Source organism: Rhincodon typus, chromosome 19 (assembly GCF_021869965.1).
Source record: "Rhincodon typus isolate 14 chromosome 19, sRhiTyp1.1, whole genome shotgun sequence".
Lineage (NCBI taxonomy): Eukaryota > Metazoa > Chordata > Chondrichthyes > Orectolobiformes > Rhincodontidae > Rhincodon > Rhincodon typus.
Genome location: NC_063350.1, coordinates 2984787 through 3005939, shown reverse-complemented (window position 1 = coordinate 3005939; position 21153 = coordinate 2984787). Strand labels below are relative to the sequence as shown.

The following is a 21153-nucleotide window of genomic DNA, read 5'->3' as shown; positions in this document are numbered from 1 at the left end:
AAGGGTCCAGACCCGAAACGTCAGCTTTCCTGCTCCTCTGAAACTGCTTGGCCTGCTGTGTTCATCCAGCTCCACACCTTGTTATCTCAGATTCTCCAGCATCGGCAGTTCCTACTATCTCAAAAACTTTGGGTGTGATAATAGTTTTGTAAATCCAGTGACTTTGGGCTGGTGTTGGGGGAGAATGAAGCTGCTGAGACACCTGACTGCTTCATTGCTGCCCTTTGGGGAACAGAACCTGCCATCCTTACTCAAACCCAGACAGAGGGGCCTGTGCTCAGTCTCACTATGATGCTGCCTCTCAGTGCCCCCTGAAGGTAACAGAGGGATGAACAATGAATGTAGCCCTTGTCTCAGGAAGGTCTGAGGGGAAACAAAATGATGTGTGGTGAGGTGCAATTATGAGCAATGACAGATGAGGTATTTTGAGGTAAAGTGACGGTCACCCAGTGAATACTTCAGCTAAACTGGGGCACAGCAGGATCCCAAAGACAGCCAATCATCTGCCGTTGGTGGTGTGAATTGAGAATTGGGATCATTGCAGGCAGTTTCTGTTCTTTGGAGGAGCCCTGAAGGATCGTTAACACCCCTGGTACCTGAGGCCTTATCCCTTCTGAGCCAGTGTCTGACTATGCATTTCCGGAAATGACAGTGATTGCTTGTGGGGAAGGGGGAAGGGGGAGGGAGGACAAGTGCATATTGGACCCCTTCCTCCTTACATCCTTGGGGTGAGTATATTTGCAATGTTTTCCTTCATGGGAGCCAGGTTTTTCTCCAGGCAAGCCTGGATTTTCCAGAGTTACCGTGGAATGCGGTCTCAAGCAGATACCAGGTGCCTCACTAATAGATACATGGAGACAGCTGATCACCTGCATCAGGCCATTGTTTTATATCTGTCCTCCCCCAAGGGCTGCTAGTGGGGTCTTAGGGTGACCTGTTAATGCTCAGGGGGACACAGCCTGTGTGGATCTGAGCCCGTACATTTTAATCGGTGAATGAAAGCTGGTCGCAATAAACTAAGCATCACTGCAAATAACAGAGCCACAAGTGGGTCGGCTGGTTTTTGTTTTTAAGGAGCTTGCTGAGATTTTATTTTCTTTTAGTCTTTCTCTTCTTGGAATTTTCCTTTTTTGGTGGTCCTGCACAAATTAAAAAGAATAGGTTTCGGATCAGTGCCAGGAAAACGAGAATCTGTAACATCTGCTCATCTGCCTGGTGTATCAGGCTGCTCTGGGGCCAGGTCCAAACTTACACACCAGCTGTTGACTGTTGCCCTCACTCTAAAGGGGCTTTTGACCAAGGTCAAAAAGCTCCCACCTGCCCTTTGTTTGGGAGGGAGGAGAGGAATCAGCAGAGATTTCCATCTCTCCCTGCACTCCCATATCCTCCACTGAATAGGGGGACAACATTCTGAGCTGTGGCATTCTGCAGGAACCTCTTGCTAAACTCAGAACAAAATCCTGCGGATGCCAGAAGCCTGAAACAAACACAGAGAATGCCGGAGAAACTCAGCGGGTCTGGCAGCATCTGCGAAGAGAGAAACAGATTTAAAGATTCAAGGCTGGTATGACTCTTCTTCAGAACACTATTTTTATTATCGGAATCTCTGGCTCAATCGCAAAAACATTATTCCTGATTCAATGGTCACTTCTAGAATCCTTCTTGGTGTGACCTGTATACAGACAGACCATGGTGTGGGTTATTCTGCTGTACAGCACAATTGAAAACCAAATCGACATGAACTAAAGAAAAACCAGAAAGTGTTAGAGAGACTCAGCTGTGGACAGATAAATGTTTTAGAGAGTTTGGCCCAATTAGTTCACACTCTGAAGAGCATCCCACCTAGACCCACCCTAACCCTGTAACTTTACATTTCCCATGGCCAATCCATCTGACCTGCACATCCCTAGACAATTTAGCATGGCCAATTCACCTAATTTGCACATCTTTGGACTGTGGGAGGAAACCGGAGCACCCGGAGGAAACCCACGCAGACACGGGGAGAATGTGCAAACTCCACACAGACAGTGTTGAAAATGTTAAACCTGTACCTCTCTCAAATCCTGCCAGACCTGTTGAGTTTTTGCCCCATTCTGTTTTTGTTTCAGATCTCCAGCATTCACAGCACTCAGCCTTAATGTCAGTGTTTGACAGAAATTAGCCTGACACTGTAGCCAGTCTCCTCTTCCATGGTCTATGATGGGCAAGTGACTCACAGGAGTTTGACTGAACCAAAAGGAACATCCTGTCAAATCTCCTCTCTCACTCATCAGGACAGAGTTGCAAGAATGCCAAATCTCAGAGGAAACAGCAATTTATCCTGCACGAGAACAGGCTGCTAATTGGAATCGGCAAATCTACTCCCTTGACTTGTAATCCTGTCCAGACAGTTTAAGACAACAAAAATTCAACAGAAAGGTTTGAACGATATTCTGGTTCTGTAATACCAGGTAAATATTCAGAGAGGGACCAATCCCTCCAGTGCTCTGGGTCTAAATTCAACCGGACTTTCTGAAATCTGATTTTCCTCTGGAACTAGGCTTGAACCCTCCATCCTCAGACTCATTGGCACAGAGGTTACCACTGAGTTAAAGGTTCCCTGCCTCCATGCCTATAATCTGGCTGATTAAATAAAGTTGTATTACGATCACTAACTCACCATTACTAAATCCTTAAATTCAGGAGATTTAATCTTCAGGAATTGCTGGTGGATTTCCGAACTCGCTCCTTTGCTTTGGACAAACCAATTTCTCTGCTATTTTGACAAATCTTCATATTAATTACTCAAGAAACTCACTGTAGCAGGGTTTGATTAAAGCAAATTGTGTCTAACTGTTCTGATGGAGTTATTTGATGAAGTAACAAGAGGGGGATCAACAGAGGTTGTGCAGTAGACAGTGTACAAAAATACAATCGAAAGTCCCTCCAAATAGAATTAGTATCAGACAGTATTAAAGGGGGAGTGGTATTAAAATTGGAGCACATTGTAGCAATAGGGCAGTAATAGAATTAGTTAGTGGGGTGGTTACCAGGATTAGAAGCACACAGTATTAATCAGGCAGTGGTGATGAGATTAGAACCCACTGTATCATAGGGTGGTGATAATGGATGCAGTATCAAAAGGAGGGTCATACTTTTGGAAGGAAATTAACACAGGGTTGAAGGCTAAGAAGAGTGATAAATAAATGTCGTTCAGACCCGAGCTGTATGGCACAGTAGCTCAGTGGTTAGCACTGCTCCTCACAGCACCAGGGAGCCAGATTTGATTCCACCCTCGGGCGACTGTCTGTGTGGAGTTTGCACATTCTCCCCGTGTCTGCTTGGGTTTCCTCTGGGTGCACCGGTTTCCTCCCACAGTCCAAAGGTGTGCAGCTTAGGTGGATTGGCTATGCTAAATTGTCTAGGGATGTGCAGCTTAGGTGGATTGGCTATGCTAAATTGTCTAGGGATGTGCAGGTTCGGTGGATTGGCTATGCTAAATTATCTAGGGATGTGCAGGTTAGGTGGGTTGGCCATGGGAATTGCAGAGTTACATGGTTTAGGGTGGGTGCTCTTCAGAGTGTAAACTCATTGGGTCAAATAGCTTCCATGCTATATGGATTCTATGGTGGAAGGAGATAAGCAGTTAGGCCCCCGCATGTGTTCACATTGGGACTGTGGACCCTCACATGGTAATAGATAAATGATATATACTCAGCTCTCATGAGTATAATTACAAAGTTTCTGGGAACAAGTTTAGGAGGACACAGGCACCTTGGTAAAGTGGGTAGCAACATGGCAAATGTAGTTTAACATAGATGAGCGTAAATTATGCATTTTGTTCAGAGGCTATTTAATCAAAATGGTGCTCTATTGAGCAGAGTTGCAATGGAACAGGAATCATAAAGGTTGAAGGTTGCATCACAAGTTAATGATGTGGTTTTCAAAGCATATGAAATACCTGGTTTTATAAATAAGATATAGAACACAAAAGCAAAAGAACTATAGCAAATCTTTAAAATTTGCAGGATTATGGTGTGGGACTAAATCAGAGATAGCAAGAACTGCTGATGCTAGAGTCAGAGTCGATACAGTGTGGAGCTGGAGGCCCACCCCCTGCCTCATCCCATGTCCAACCCTCCCTCTAATCCCACCTCCTTGACCTGACACTACCTGTCCATTTTCACTCCCACCTATCCACCCCTCCTATCCCACTGACCAATCCCTATTGCCCCCTACCTGCATCCATCTATCACCATCCCACCTACCTTCCTCAGCCCCACCCCTCCTCCCTCTATTTATTTCCCAGCTCCCTTCCCCCTACCCATGCCTGAAGAAGGGTCTAGGCCTGACACATTGACTGTCCTGCGTTCCTCCAGCTTCACACTGTGGGACTAAATCAGATGGTCTTTCATGAACTGGAACAGGCATGATGGGCTCAATGGCCTGTGTTCTATATTTTAAGATTTGATGATCCTATAAGGAAGCTAATGATTATAGGTGGTAAGGTATTCCTTTTAACAAAGTGATAATTGTGGATGTATTGCCAAACAATTTCACTGGCTCAGAACAGGGACAATTTAAGTGTTCAATTGTATTCCTGCATGTAGTGAATTATTGTTAGAGATTTTAAAATGTCAACTTTTAAATTTTAATATCTTTGTGAAGTAGGTTTTGTGAGGTCAGCCCACCAACAAGAAACCCATGAAGCTCTCTAAGGCATACAGATGTTATTTTTTAAAAATATACTCCATGCTCACCAAATTATTCCTTATACATTGTCTGTTCCCAGTTTCCATTTGTTACCACAGCCTACTAAATGGTAACAGATTCTTTTTTATTTCTGGTTTTAAGTTAAATTCATAAATGGTCCTTTGGTAGAACAGAACTTCAGTATTGCTGAGAAAGATTGTCAAACCTTTTCATTTAGCATTCATCTGGACAATATGCAAGAATACTAACTTAAGAAGAAACTAACATTTATACAAGTGAGACGAGAATGCCAAATATTTACCTAGTTCCCAAACCAAACTAGTCCCACTTTCCCGTGCATAGCCCACTTCCCTCCAAACCTTTCCTGTTTGTGTACTTATTTAAATATCTTTTAAAATTTGTAACTGTACCTGTGTCCACCACTTCCTCAGGCAGTATGTTCCACATATGAACCGCTCTGGGGAAAATAAAAGTTACCCTTCATGTCCTTTTTAAAATCTTTCTCCTCTCAACTTAAAGGCCCTCTAGTTTTGAACTCCCCCACCCTAGGGAAAATATCCTTGCTATTCACGTTCAACTGTGCCCATCATGATTTTATAAACCTCTATAAAGTCACCCCTTGACCTCCTACGCTCCAGTGAAAAAAGTCCCAGCCTATATTTAAAATTCAAACCCTCCATTACCGGCAACATTCTGATAAGTCTTTACCGAACCCCCTCCAACTTAATACCCTTCCTAAAACAGGACAACCAGAACTGGACACGGCAGTCCAGAAGATTCTGATTGGCAGAGGTGTTGTCATGGAGAATGTGCCCAGCTCATAGTAACTGGTAGTTAATTGGCAGGCCTTGTTAAATGTTAAACCAGGCAAGTTGATTGGTCAAGGGATTGTCCTGAGAAGTTTGAGTTAACGAGCTAGTCCTTTTAAATTGGTGCATTTGCCATGATCTCCACCTATCAGAGACCACTAAATAACTGGAGTTCAAGAGCCAATCAATCAGTGCTCCTCTCATACAATATAAATTTTGGATTCTCATAAGTAGGCATTCTGGAAAATTGTCCTAATGAGTCCAAGATGATGATTTCTCTCAAAATGCGTATTTTTTTTCAGCAATATTCAATTAATGTGCAGAGATAATAGGAACTGCAGATGCTGGAAAATCTGAGATAACAAGGTGTAGAGCTGGATGAACACAGCAGGCCAAGCAGCATCAGAGGATGTAGGAAGCAGCATCATAGCCTTCCTGCTCCTATGATGCTGCTTGGCCTGTTGTGTTCATCCAGCTCTACACCTTGTTATCTCAATTAATGTGCATATACTTTAATAACAAAAAAGCAATTGACAATGTATTGTTTTAAATGACAAGTTGTTATATTTCCTCTTTTTAAGTGTACATTAAAACATCCTTTTTTCCAGGAATTCTAATGCTTTCTTGGAGCTTGCTCCTTTCCTCAAAACAATCAGATGACTGCTGCTATCTACTCCTTTCTGTTTGGAGATTTTACCATTGCCTGATATCTGTTTACGATATCGATCTTCAGTCATGTTTCATTCACAAATTTCATTGAATCTATATCATCTCATAGTGACTTTTTATTGATAATAGTACTCAATGCATATTGCTGATGAATCCCATTCAGAATTGTTTCCAAAGAAAACTGTCATTTCTACCTCCTCAGCAAGGGTGAAAGGTTTTACTGCTAAGGTCTCATTCACTATTCATCTGATCTTTTCCCAAGCTTCCCCCCCAATAAAACCCTCCTGCACTTGAGGACCATCAGAGATTTGCATAAGAAGCATTGCCAAAAACAACAAATTTCATCTAAAAAGTCAGCACTGCAGATGCTGTAAATCAAAAACAAAAACAGAAATTGCTGGAAAAGCTCAGCAGGTCTGGCAGCATCTGTGGAGAGAAATCAGATTTAATGTTCCAGGTCCAGTGAGAAAGAGTTACTAGACTTGAAATGTTAACACTGATTTCTGTCCTCAGATGCTGCCGGACCTGCTGAGCTTTTCCAGCAATTTCTGTTTTTGGGAACAAATTTTATGTTCCTGGCATGTCCCAAAGATGGAAATTTTAAAATTTCCATGTTCTATTTTTCAGTTTTTCAATGGGCTATTTGCCTAAATAATATCTTACACCTGAGGATTTTTTTGTGGTTTTGCTCAACTGTAAATTTCGAATCTGGCATCTGGCCTCCTTCGTGTGCTCATTTTCCAATGAGACTTTACAATTCCTCCATTTTCATTTTGGAAATCACTGCATCTTTTTGTGAGGTCCCACTTTGACTGATAGCAATGGGGTTAACATTTTGTAAATAAGATTGCTGATCAGAGGGGCACTTGATCCATTCTGCCTAATTTCCAATCCAAAGGACTTAAAAGCTTCATGATCCTGACTCCCAATTTTGAATTCTGCTTTAAGCCCCTTTATGACTTTGTTTTTAAATTCAGTGCAGTCCCACGTTCGATCACCAACATGCATCATACAAATATCTGACAACTGTACCCCATGATGACAGTAAAACATAGCAGAGTCTACTTTTAACAGAGAACAGGCCAATTTTAATAAGATGGAACCAATTGAGAAGTAGGAAACTCTAGAGACATCATTAAGACCATATACACATTTATTTAACATCCAGAGGGTCTCCACTGCATTTGATACCTCTTTTGGAGGATAATGAAACATCTTCCTCTTGAGCTGACCTCCCTGCAGAAATACATTACCAAGTATTTGTTGCTACAAAACCAAGCGCATTTGCAAAATGGCTTTCCCGACCATCAATGATTCTATTTTCATATGTTGGTTCCCTCCGTTTAAATTCTGTGCAGATTTGTTCATTATTTGGCACCATTGCATACATCCCCAAAACTCTCCAGCATTAGAATTTGTAGTTTGGCTTCTATTGATCTATTTTTGTTTGTAGCTGCTGTTCACATGACTTTCTGATCCTGGTGGTATTCCTGGTTTGTACTCTACTCCTTGCCCTTGTTCAACTAAGCCCTCTATCCTGCCTTCTATCTGTTTCTGGTCTAGTTCTGTTTGGCCTCCCCCTATTATTAATAGGATTCCTTTCAATGTTTGTTTGATCTTTTTCCAGAGGCACGTTCGCTCTCAACCCCACTGTTTGAGCTTTCCCTGTGTGTGCCAGCCTTCCATCTTTGGACTTCATGTTCCCAGTCCATGGGTTAACCTGCCCCTCATCCTGTATATTCATTCAGCTTTTATATTTTCCAGTGACCTTCTCTGTTTTACCTATATTCGTTGCATTTCTCCATTGACTAGCCCCTCCTGGTAAATAACTAACTTTATATGCACTGTTGGTAGCTGTTCTTTGGGAATGATGGCCTCATGTTGACCATTAGAACAAACCGACCGTTATCAGACAAACTGTCTATTGTAACAGTCTGATTCTCACAGTTGTGTAACACAGTTATGAGACGTACCTGGTTCCTTGTTACTTTCTGTAACTCCATTAGAATCTGCAATTCTTTAATCCATACCAACCAACGTTGAAGGATGTACTTGAGCAGTTTGGCTCCCATACTAAGACCATAAGACCACAAGAAACAGGAACAATAGTAGACCTGTTCGGCCTCTTGAACCTGCTCCACCATTCAATAGGATCATGGCTCAACATTCTTTGCATCCGCTTTCCTGCCCTTTCTCTTGCTTTCCAGACTGATGAATCTATCTCAGGCTTAAATATACACAAGAACTCTGCTCCCACAGCTCTCTGGCAAGGAGTTCCAAAGACTCTCAACGTTTCAAGAAGAAATTCCTCCTCTTCTTGGTCTTCAATTAGCACTCTTTTATTCCAAGATGATGCCCCCGGTCCTCGACTCTCCCATGAGGGAAAACATCCTCTCAGCATTTTCCCTGTCAAGTCCTTTCAGAGTCCCATATGTTGGTCATAAGACAATTCCTCTATACCAGGGATCGTCCTAGTGAACTTTCTCTGAACTGCTTCCAATGAAATGATATCTTTCCTTAAATAGGGGATCAAAACTGCTCACAGTCCTCCAGATGTGGTCTCACCAGCATCTTGTACAGTTGTATTCAGACTTCCCTACTGTTATACTATAACCCTCTTGAAATAAGGGCCTACATTCCATTAGCCTTCCTGATTACCTGCTGCACCTGTGTGTGAACTTTGTGTTTTGTGCACAAATTCCTCCCAAGTCCCTTTGTGTTGCAGCTTTTTGTAGTTTCTCTCCATTTGTATAATATTTGGTTCTTTTCCCCATTCCAAAATAACTTTGCATTTTCCCACATTATACTCTATTTGCTAACCGTTTGTCCACTTACTTAAACTTTCAATATCCCTCTGTAAACTGTTTGTATCCCGAAAATAACTTGCCTTTCAAACTATTTTAGTGACATCTGAAAATGTGGCTACTTCCTTCCTCCAAGTCATTAATATGTATTGTGAACATTTGTGGTCCTTGTAAAACCATTGGTCACAGATTGCCAACCTGAGAAAGAACCCCTTACCCTCACTCACTGTTTCCTGCCCATGTGCCAATTCTCTATCATGTCGATGTACAACCTCTAACATCATGGGCTCTTATCATATGACAACTTTTTGTGAGGTACCTTGTTGAACACCTGGAAGTCCCAATACAACACATCTAGTGGTTCCCCTCTATACTCTAGTTCAGCCTTCCTCAAAAAAAAACTCTTTAGTCAGACGTGAGTTCCCTTTCATGATTCTATTTGATTCGACTCAGATTTTACAAATGTTCCACTTTTGCTTTGATTCCAATACTTTCCTAACGATTGATATTAGGCTAATTGTCTTATAGTTAACCACGTTTTGCCACTCTCCCTTTTGAATACAGTGTCACATTGGCAGTTTTCCAATCCTTTGGTATTTCTCCAGAATTCAAGGACTTTTGGAAACTTATAACCGCTGCATCCACTATCTCAGCAGCAACCTCTTTTAGGATCGTAGGATGCAGGCCATCAGAGCTAAGGGACTGATCTGCCTTTAGCCCCATTAGTTTGTCCAATCCCATTTCTTTCTTAATGGTGATGGCACTTAATTCCTCCCTCATATTCTTTAGTATTAGTGGGATGTTCGAAATATCTCCCAGTAAAGACTAATGCAATATATCTGTTCAATTCCTCTGTCAATTGCTCGATCCCCAAAACCGGCTCCCCAGATATATTATCTAAGAGGCCAATATTCATTTTGACCCCTGTCTTCCTTTTTATATACTTAAAACAGCTTTTATTGTCAGGTTTTTATATTCCTCACTAGTTTGCCCTCATAGTTTATTTTGTCTCTTTTATTTTCTTTTTAATCATTCTTATCTGGATTCTGAATAAATTTCAGTCTCTGGGACTATCACTGACTTTCGTTTCCTCACATGCATTATCTTTCAAGTTATTACTCTCTTTAACTTCTTCAGTTAGCTATGGTTGGTTTATCCCTCTCTTAGAATCTTTTCTTCCTTTACTAGGATGTATTTTTGTTGAGAGTCATGAAATACTTCCTTAAATGTCTGCCACTGTTGCTAACTGTCATTCCTGCTAATCTACCTGTCCAATTCACTTTAACTCTATCCTCATTTCATTGTAATTCGCTTTATTTAAGTTAAATACATTTGTTTCTGACCCAAATTTCTCACTCTCAAACTATTAAATTATATCATGTTATGATCACTGTTTCCTAGGGGACCTTTTTACTCAGGTCATTTATTAAACCTGTCTTATTACCCATTACCAGGTCCAGGATAGCCGGCTCCATGATATATTGTTCTAGGAAATTATCTATAATGAACTCTATGAATTTGTTGTTGTGGTTACTCTTTCCAATTTGAATAACCTAATCAACATGAAGTTAAAGTCACCCGTAATTGTTGCTCTTTTCTTTACATGTTCCTATTTGTTGATTTACAGCCTTTCCCACAGAGCAGCTTTGATTTGGAGGTAGTGTACAACTGCTGTACAATTACGAGGAATGGTCACTTAATCGGAAACATTAACTCTGATTTCTTTTCACAGATGCTGCCAGACCTGCTGAGCTTGTCCAGCAACTTCTGTTTATGTTTCTGATTTATAGCATCCACAATTCTTTTGTTTTTTGTTTTTTTTTTCATCTTTGCCAATGACCTTTTCCAGACCTCTCCATAATTAATTGTGTCTCCCTGAAGGAAACTGGTGTCCAATGTTCTCATCAAGGCTCACCAAATCCTTTCTAATGTATTGCCTTTATTTAAGGCTTTCTGCATGTAGCATTTGCACAGGTCTACTTGCACGCCAAACAGCGAAAGCAGCAAGTGATAGACAGAGCTAAGTGATCCCACAACCAACAGATCAGATCTAAGCTCCGCAGTCCTGCCACATCCAGTCGTGAATGGTGGTGGACAATTAAACAACTCACTGGACAAGGAGGTTCTACAAATATCCCCATCCTCAATGATGGAAGAGCCCAGCACATCAGTGCAAAAGATAAGGCTGAAGTATTCACAGCAATCTACAGCTACAAGTGCCGAGTGGATGATCCATCTTGGCCTCCTCCAGTGGTCCCCAGCATTACAGATGCCAGTCTTCAGCCAATTCGATTCACCCCACGTGATATCAAGAAATGGTTGGAGGCACTTACACTGCAAAGGCTATGGGCCCACTTCCATCTAGAAGGACGAGGGCAGCAGATACATGGGAATATCACCACCTCAAATTGTGGGTCAATCTACAGCAGGTGGACTGCAGCGGTTCAAGAAGGAAGCTCACCCCCACCTTCTCAAGGGTAACTGTAAATGCTGGCCAGCCAGTGACACCCATATCCCACAAAATTAATAAAATTCAATCTAACTTTATAATATTGCTATTGCAAAGCTGCTACAGCTAATATTACTAGGACTAATACTCAGTCTGTTACTGTGCAGTTCTGTTCACACACAATACTTCTAAAAGGACTTTCTGCTGCATGTTCATAATGATTATGTTCATTTCTACACACAATTGAAAGACTCTGCCACCAACACGTTCATCACTGGGCTGAAACTTCTCATGACCAAAATATTGCCCACTCTTTGCATATCTCTGTCCTATTCTTCTGAATCTTTTGCTTTATCATTAGTTTTGAAAACTCTATTTACCATTTGGGAAGTTCACGGTATAATAGAATTCCAAATCACTTCTGGAATATCGATTGTCTACATTCTGAGCATTTCTGGGGTTCAATGCTTTTGTTATCAGTCCCAAGTTCGCTTTGCTTCTCAAAATTATCATTTTTTTTTCTATCCACATTTCTCTATTAAAATTCTCTTTTTACACTGTTGCCCATGAGCTGTAACTAGATAGCTTCACAGCCCATTAACATTGTGTCCTCCATTTCCTGCTGTATGGATGATTGGTCCCTTTATATCACAAATGCTGCTGGTTAGGAATGCTTTACAAGGATGGTTTCAGTGCTTCTGACTTTTGTCCTATTGTTGTGAGTTTATTTGCAAATTTAATTCCTGTCAAAATTAGAGGTCTTTGGAAACTCTGTACATCAGTATAGTCTAGCAACTCAAAAACCAGCACAAATTAGGGAATTCCCAAATAGAATTTGTGTAGTCTTGCATACAATCTACTGAATTCCAACTTCTACGGAGCTATCTTCACTCTTCATTAATTTGTCAAACCCTGACCATAAACAGTTGGTGAATCTTTCTCTCAGATAAATTGTATCTATGGAAGTTAATACTTTGTCCAAACCTTCATTTTTATCTGTATTATCACTCTCCAACTCTAAACAAAAGAAATTGTTTCTTATCCTGAATGGTAGTGAAAGAGCCAAGGCCGTAGCTTGCTTTCCCTTCAGTACTGAATTAATATGGGTCCAGATGGTTACTGCGCTCTTTCACTGGCCAGAATATTTGCGCTCAAAGATTATCATACTCTGAGACTTTACATTTTGATTCAATCATTGTTGAAATTTCTTACAAATCACTGTTTAATTGGAATGCTGCCTTAGCTTTTAACATTTGATTTACCAACTCCCTAACTATCCTCTTGTACCAATGTCAAGTACTGGACTTCAAAGGGTGGTTACACAGAGTCCAGGTGTGTACTTTTCTGGTCAGAATTTTATTGCGACTTACATATCACATATCTCCAACACACTGATTACCTGTTTTGCATAGATACGTAAAAATAGAAACATACCCAGTTCTTGCTCAATTATCCCTAGTGAACATAAAATAACAATTGCCTGTTACCTAGATCCATTTGATCTCAGGCATCACTGCCAGACCCTACTCGATGATTACATCCATTATGTACAGAATGAAGACGCTACTAAAGGGCAGAAATCACACTCCATAAAGCTGTGGACAATTGGCCCCTTCTGGAGTACTGTGTGCAGTTCTGGTTACCCTGCTATAGGGAGGATATTATTAAACTGGAGAGAGTTTAGGAAAAAAATGACCAGGTTTTGCCGGTAATGGAGAATTTTGAGTTATAAGGAGACTTTATGTGGTTTTCAGCAAGGCCTTTGGCATGGTCTCACCTGGGAAACTGATAAAGAAGGTAAAAGCACATGGGATCTGGGGTAACTTGGCAAATTGGATACAAAATTGGCTTTGCGACAGGAGACAGAGGGTAGTGATAGAAGGCTGTTTTCTGGGCCCCACTGTGCAGTGGTGTACCACAGGGATCAGTGCTGGATCCTTTATTGTTTGTGTTATATAAACTCAGGTTGTTTCCTTTAGAGCAGAGAAGGCTGAGAGGGCACCTGATAGAGGTGTGGAAGGTTATGAGGGGCACGGACATGTTGGATAGAAAGCAGCTATGGCCCACAGTCAAAGGGTCAGTAACAATGGGGCGTGATTGCAAGGTGAAAGATAGGAGGTTTAGGGGAGATTTGACAAAAATCCTTTTCACCCAGAGGGTGGTGGGGTTTGGAATGCACTGCCTGGGAGGGTAGCTGAGGTGAGAAACCTTAATCTTCAGCACAACATTCCAGGCTATGGGTCTACTGTGGGACAATGGGACTGATGTAGATTAAGCATAGTTTTGGTGGTCCAGACTCAATGGGCTGAAGGGCCTCTTCTGTACTGTGTGATTCTATGATTCTACACAGAGGCTACAAGAGAAGGCCAGAGTCTAGGAATCCTGTGGTGAGTAACTCACCTCCTGACTCTTCAAAGCCTGTCCACCATCTAGAAGGAGTGTGTTGGAATACTCCCCACTTGCCTGGATGGGTGCAGCTCTAACAACACTCAAGAAGCTCAACACCATCCAGGACAAAGCAGCCCGTTTGACTGGCACCACTGATGCTCAGTAGCAGCAGTGTGTACCATCTACGAAATGCGCTGCAGAAATTCTCTTTAGCCAGCACCTTCCAAACCCATGACCACTTCTATCTAGAAAGACAAGGGCAGCAGATACATGGGAACACCATCACTTTGAGTTCCCCTTCAAACCACTCCTGACTTAGAAATATATCGTTACTTCATTGTCATTGGGTCAAAATCCTGGAGTTCCCTCCTTAAGGGCATTGTGGGCTAACCCAAATAGACTGCAGTGGTTCAAAAAGGCAGCTCACCACAAACCTCTCAACTAGGAATGAGCCGTAAATGAGGCAGGGATTCTGGTGGGGGAACTGCACGTGTTTTTGGATACTTTACAAGTTGCACCAGGGGTGTGTTTCAGATACTATACCAAGAATGTTGTTTTTCTTTTCAATTTATAAAGACGTGTTTTGTAATTAATGGACTTATATTTTAAGTAAGTGTTCAACAATCTTTGAATTTGTGATGTAAGTGGGCAGTTTGGTTTGTTCTATTTTTGATCTTCATTTCTTTTGTTAATAAACTTCTGTTTTATTCTTATAGTGGATCTGCAGCATTGTGTGCTTATGTTTCAGTGAGAGAAAACTTGGTTAAAACCAAAACAAAACAAGCTATAATCCATCAAGCCAATATGTCAAAGAACAAAGGAAAAAAGAAAATTACAGCTCTGGAACAGGCCCTTCGGCCCTCCAAGCCTGCGCCGATCCAGATCCTTTATCTAAACCTGTCGCCTATTTTCCAAGGATCTGTATCCCTCTGCTCCCTGCCCATTCATGTATCTGTCTAGATATATCTTAAATGATGCTATTGTGCCCGCCTCTACCACCTCTGCTGGCAATGCGTTCCAGGCACCCACCACCCTCTGCGTAAAGAACTTTCCACGCATATCTCCCTTAAACTTTTCCCCTCTCACCTTGAAATCATGACCCCTAGTAATTGAGTCCCCCACTCTGGGAAAAAGCTTCTTGCTATCCACCCTGTCTATACCTCTCATGATTTTGTAGACCTCAATCAGTTCCCCCCTCACCCTCCGTCTTTCTAATGTAAATAATCCTAATCTACTCAACCTCTCTTCATAGCTAGCGCCCTCCATACCAGGCAACATCCTGGTGAACCTCCTCTGCACCCTCTCCAAAGCATCCACATCCTTTCGGTAATGTGGCGACCAGAACTGTACGCATTATGCCAAATGTGGTCGAACCAAAGTCCTATACAACTGTAACATGACCTGCCAACTCTTGTACTCAATACCCCGTCTGATGAATGAAAGCATGCCGTATGCCTTCTTGACCACTCTATCGACCTGCGTTGCCACCTTCAGGGTACAATGGACCTGAACACCCAGATCTCTGTGTGCATCAATTTTCCCCAGGGCTTTTCCATTTACCATATAGTTCGCTCTTGAATTGGATCTTCCAAAATGCATCACCTCGCATTTGTCTGGATTGAACTCCATCTGCCATTTCTCCGCCCAACTTTCCAATCTATGTATATTCTGCTGCATTCTCCGACAGTCCCCTTCACTATCTGCTACTCCACCAACCTTAGTGTCATCTGCAAACTTGCTAATCAGACCATCTATACCTTCCTCCAGATCATTTATGTATATCACAAACAACAGTGTCAGTCTGACTTTTCTGGTCATAACATCAGCTGGGATCATAGCACGGGACTGAGATCATTCTACCTCCCAGCCAGTTGGGATAGTTTTTCCTGCTCAATGGGAGCAGGGCAGAGATCATTCCATTATCTCCGTGTCTGTGGTAAAATGTCATGGAGCTCTTGTGAGACGTCATGGGATTGGGAAGTGGGGTCGCTCACATCTGCCAGAGGTTATGTGGAGGCTGTGGAACGCACCAATGTGCAGTCACAGCAGAAAGCTACTCAGAACTTCCAACCTGTTCCACAGGAAATTGAAGAGGCCATTCAGCCCATTGAGCCTGTTATCCAAGGGCAGAAGGGAGGACATTTATGTCTCCTTGGGCCTGCAACACAGGAACCAGCAGAGGCCATTCATCCCCTCAAACCTCTTCAGCTGACTCTGTCACTGAGTTAGATGAAGGATGCTCTGTACCTCAACCTCAACTCCAGTTGGGTGTCCCTAACACCAAAGAGAGGGAGAGATAAAGAGAGATAAAGAGAGATGAAAAGAGATGAGAAATATATAGAGAGACAGAGATGGTGGGGGAGGTTGGTAGGGCAGAGAGATAGACGTTTGTATTGCACAATGTTTGTTATGATTGCGATCAGACTGGAGTCTCACAAACAGATCCTGAACATACAGGCTGAGCTCACCTCCTGCGAGTATGTCAAAGAGCCGATCAGTGTTGTTAGGATTATTGACTATTCCCGCAGCCTGGATGTGGATTCTGAAGTCCTGCTTGTTCAGCGGCATCTTGGGCAGCTCAAAGTTCTTCACGCTTTCCTCCTGTTTGAGCGTATCCCAGTGTTTCTGCATGGTCCCATAGAACAGACCCTTCAGCTCCTCTGTCTCCTGTACAGTGTGAAGCTGCTCGGGAGTCATAGAATTCAGCGTGTGCTTGACCAGATCCCAGGGGAAGAAGTTCATGTCGATTTTCTCCAGGTTCTGGAAGTCCAGCAGAGCTTGCAGGGACTGACCCTGGGCCAGGCGGACAATCCCACGCAGGTAAAAGCACACAGCTAATGCCTCTGAGTCCTCTATCCCTGTCTGGTCAATGGTTCTGCTGATCTGCACAATCAGCTTGGTATAATACAGGGAGACGCTGAGAGAATCCAGTGGGTCACAGGGGAAAGAAGGCAGGTATAATGTTCGGAGTGGTGCTTTACTCTTACCAATTCTTCCTGTCAAAAAGAAAATAGAATTTACAGGAAGAAGCAACACATGACATGCATTTAAAAAAAGACATTGTGCATCCTGAGAGCAGTGCTTACAGAAACAGGCCATTCAGCCCCATGCTGGGAATTCTGTTCCCTTTCCCCAAGCTCCCTCTTTGTCTCACCCTATCACCAACTCTCTTTATTCCTTTCTCCCCTTGTGTGCTTATCCCCCACCCCCAACAACATATCAATGTTATTCACCTCTGTCACTGCTAGCTGTACAACTTCCACATTCACACCACACTTTCTGTGAAGGGGTGTCTCCTGAATTCCCGACTGGATTGAATCTGGGACTGTCTTAGACTCAAACATAACCTCCTTCTGTACTGTGTGGTGTTAAAGTGATGTACGAAAACCCAAAGTGAGGATGATGCGAGGAATAACCTTTCTGCACAGCGAACAGTTAGGGTCTGGAATGCAGACCTCTCCTCAAATTTTTTTTTACGAGGAGAGGCAGCTCCTCCCTGTTTTACTCTGTCCAGCCCCCAACTCGTAATTTTGAAAACCTCTATCAAGACCCAGAGTGGAAACAGCTGAAATTGTGGATTATTACCTAAAGTTTTGCTCATTTTCCATGAGTTGCGCTGTGCCACCGGTTCGAGTGACAGTGTCTCATCGTTTGCATTTGTGGACAATATCTGACGAGACTGAAGAGTTTGATCTTTTCTCTTCCTAGGACAGGTTGACGAGATGTTGGTTGATGAGCATGAGTTCAGGGTCTGGTCCCAGCTCAATCTGAAACAGTATGGATGGGGTACAGTTAGTGGAAGTGTTTATGTTCCAGGATGAACAATCCAGGGCACATCCTGGTTTGAATCAGGAGCATGAGCAGGCAATGTGGCCCTTCGATCCTGCTCTTCCGTACTATCACATCCTGGCTGATCTGATGATTCTACATCCTTATCTAACCCTTTCAGCCCCCTGAGTGTGCCGAAATCTATCTACCTCCACCTTAAAAAGACTCTGTTTCCACCGTCTTTTGAAGTACAGACTTCCAAAGTCTTGTGACCCTCTGGGAGAAAACATTTTGTCCCCATCACAGCATTAATTGGACAATCACTGATTTTTAAAAACATTGACCCCAAGTTCTAGATTCTCCTACAAGAGCCAATGTCCTCTTCCCATCCTCCTGCCCAAGACCCCTTAGGATCTTACATGTTTCAATCATGTCACTGCTTTTCCTCCTCCACACCAGAGGACACAGGCTTGTTCTGTCTAACTCTTCCCCACACAGTAAGCTGCCCAGGGGTTAGCCCAGGGAACCTTGTTTAAATTTCTTCCAATATATTTAGATCTTCCCCTAAATGAGGAGAACAATATTGTACACAGTCCTCTAGATGTGTTCTCACCAGTGCCCTGTGTATCTGAACCATACCCTCCTGACTTGTGTGTTCAATTCCTCTAGTAAGAAGCAAGAACATTTCTAGCTCTCCTGATTACTTGCTGTACCTGCAGACTAATCTTCTGTGATTCAGGGACACCCAGATCCCTCTGCATTTTAGAGCGCTATGACTTCTCAACATTTACACAATATACTTCCTTTTTTATTCTTCCTACCAAATTGAACAATTTCACATTTTCTCAGATTATAGCCCATTTGTTAGATCACTCACTTGAACTATCTATATCCCATTGTCCTTTCTTCATTAACGGAATGAGGGCGTCTCTGGCCGGGCAGCATTTATTGCCCATCCCTAATTGCCCAGAGGGCAGTTAAGAGTCAACCACATTGCTGTGGGTCTGGAGTCACATGTAGGTCAGACCAGGTAAGGATGGCAGTTTCCTTCCCTAAAGGGCATTGTGGCCTACTATGTCCTGTTAACAACTTACTTTCCTCTCTATCTTTGTGTCTTCAGACAATTGAACTCCCACACCTTCGATCCCCTTCATTGAAGTTTATTTAAAATGTTGAGGCCCCAGCACTGCCCCCTTGCGGAACTCCACTCATTACATCTTGCCAACCAGAAAATGGTCCATTCCTTGTTAGCTGGTTAACCTTCCATCTGTATCAATATGTTACACACTACATCGTGAACTTTTATTTTCCACAATTACATTTTATGGAGCACTTTGTCAAATGCCTTTTAGAAATCTTAAATACAGGATGAAATAACTCCACAGAGGCTGGTATCCTGCCACCAAGTCACCCTTTATTTACATGTGGAGAGTCCTTGACACTGATCCTCAGAGCCAGCTCTCAGAGTGAGCAGGATATCTGACACTCTTGTTTATATCTGTCAGTCAAGGCTCCCTAATTGGACCAGATTAACAGCTTCAATCAGGGAACTCATATTCTCTGATGTCCACCTGGCTGACCTCGTTACAATCACTACACAGGACATTCATTGGTTCTCCTTTATCCACAACATCTTACTGCCTCAAAGAACAGACTGGTCTAGCATGATTTCCCTTTTACAAAACCATGTAGACTCTGCCTGATTATCTTGAACAAGAGCCCTGCTGTAATCTCTTTACTACAGCAAGCTTTGTTTTAATCAGCACCGCATGAACCAGCACTCTCCATAAATCGGCAAAACGCCCCTGAAATACCGGATTTTTACTGTATTACCATGATGTCCGAGTAATCAGTTGAGGGTGTGACTGAGAAGGCTGTTTGGCGCTAAGTTTTATTTCAGGCAAAGCTGCACTATTATTTAAGTGATTTGTGCTTTAAATAAAGTATGGCAGAATGTGTATAGTGCCCCTCCTCCCCCCACCTCCCCACCCAACCATGTACTACGTTTCTATTACTTAGCGTGTGTTTTAAAATTGATCATTTGGACCTGTTGATTATCTGGAATATTTGATCAATCTGCATACTCCTGGTCCTTTAGGTTAACAAAAAATTGCTGTAATAGCTTTGAACAATTTCCCTCGAACAGATGTTAAGGGAACTGGCCTTTAGTTTCCTGATTCCTTTCTTCCTCCCTTTCTGAATCTGGAGTTATAATCAGAAACAAAAACAGAAGTTGCTGGAAAAGCTCAGCAGGTCTGGCAGCGTCTGTGAAGAAAAAAATCGGAGTTAACGTTTCGGGTCCGGTGACCCTTCCTCAGAACATGATAACTATCCTGAAAAGGATTAACTGCCCCCTGGGCAATAGGGGATGGGCAATAAGTGTTGGCTTAGCTAGTAGCACTGAAATCCCATAAGCAGATTAAAAAGAACTGATTGAAATATGCTTTATAACAGACCAGTTCCGAGGAAGGGTCACCAGACCCAAAACGTTAACTCTGATTTTTTTCTTCACAGATGCTACCAGACCTGCTCAGCTTTTCCAGCAACTTCTGTTTCTGCTCCTGATTTACAGCATCCACAGTTCTTTCGGTTTTTACCGGAGTTATATTCACTATTTTCAATCAGCAGGAACCTTCCCAAATCAAGGGAATTTTGAAAAATGCATCAACGGTATCTTGAGCCATCAGGATCTCGGAAACATATTAGCCCACAGCTCCAAGAAAATGCTCAGTAGAAAATATGAAATAAATATCTGGTCTCAGTAAATGGCCAAGGATCTGCTGAAATTCACCAAAAATCCATCAGGGTTACTGTCCTTTGGAGCGAAATTGGTCCCTTTTACTGGGTCTGCGTCTATGTATGACTCCAGACCCACAGTAATGTGTGACTCCAGACTCACAGTAATATGTGGCTGACTCTTAGCTGCCCTCTGGGCAATAGGGGATGGGCAATAAGTGTTGGCTTAGCCAGTAGCACTGAAATCCCATAAACAGATTAAAAATAGCTGTTTGAAATATGCTTTAGAAGGACATGGTCCAGAGATATTGCCAATACATGATCACATCCAGTCCCATTAGCACACTGACTGAATGCTGGGTGACTGTGCTTATTTTAAGCGTATGCAAGCTGTGGGTAGAGTGAAAAGTGAAGGGCTCAGCTTAATGGAGTGAATTGGTCTTGAACACACTGGCCAACCCAATGTTATGTTAAATCTTGACTCCATATGTTTCATCCCAATGATGTGCTCCTCCTCCATTATGGAGGGCATCAATGTTGGACAGAGTTGGTATCTGGGTCGACAGAACTGGGTCTCACTTGGTGACAATCTCTTCTGGGGTCAGCAGGTTGTGGGTTTGAGTTTTGCTCCAGAAACTTGGATAATAGCCAACAGTACCACTGAGGGAGGGCTGCATCTCCTGAGGTACCAGCTTTCAGATGGATAAACCATGGCCCTGCTTACCCTGATGGGTGGATGGAAAAGATCCCAATGCACTATCTTGAAAAAAGAGCAGGACGGTTCTTTTCAGTCAGAGATAGTAGGAACTGCAGATGCTGGAAAATCTGAAATAACAAG

The 21153-nt window shown here is 42.5% G+C and overlaps 1 protein-coding gene across 1 annotated transcript; it reads right to left on the bottom strand.

The window, feature by feature from the left end:
• Positions 1–1089: 1089 nt before the first annotated feature.
• On the bottom strand, positions 1090–17575 carry LOC109912226 (DENN domain-containing protein 3-like). The gene is made up of 3 exons (XM_048608510.1): positions 17397–17575; positions 16280–16807; positions 1090–1139 (listed from the first exon to the last, which is right to left on the bottom strand). Exons 1-3 carry the CDS (start codon positions 17410–17412, stop codon positions 1090–1092), a joined length of 594 nt encoding a protein of 197 aa, XP_048464467.1. The 5' UTR covers positions 17413–17575.
• Between the last annotated feature and the right edge of the window lie 3578 nt (positions 17576–21153).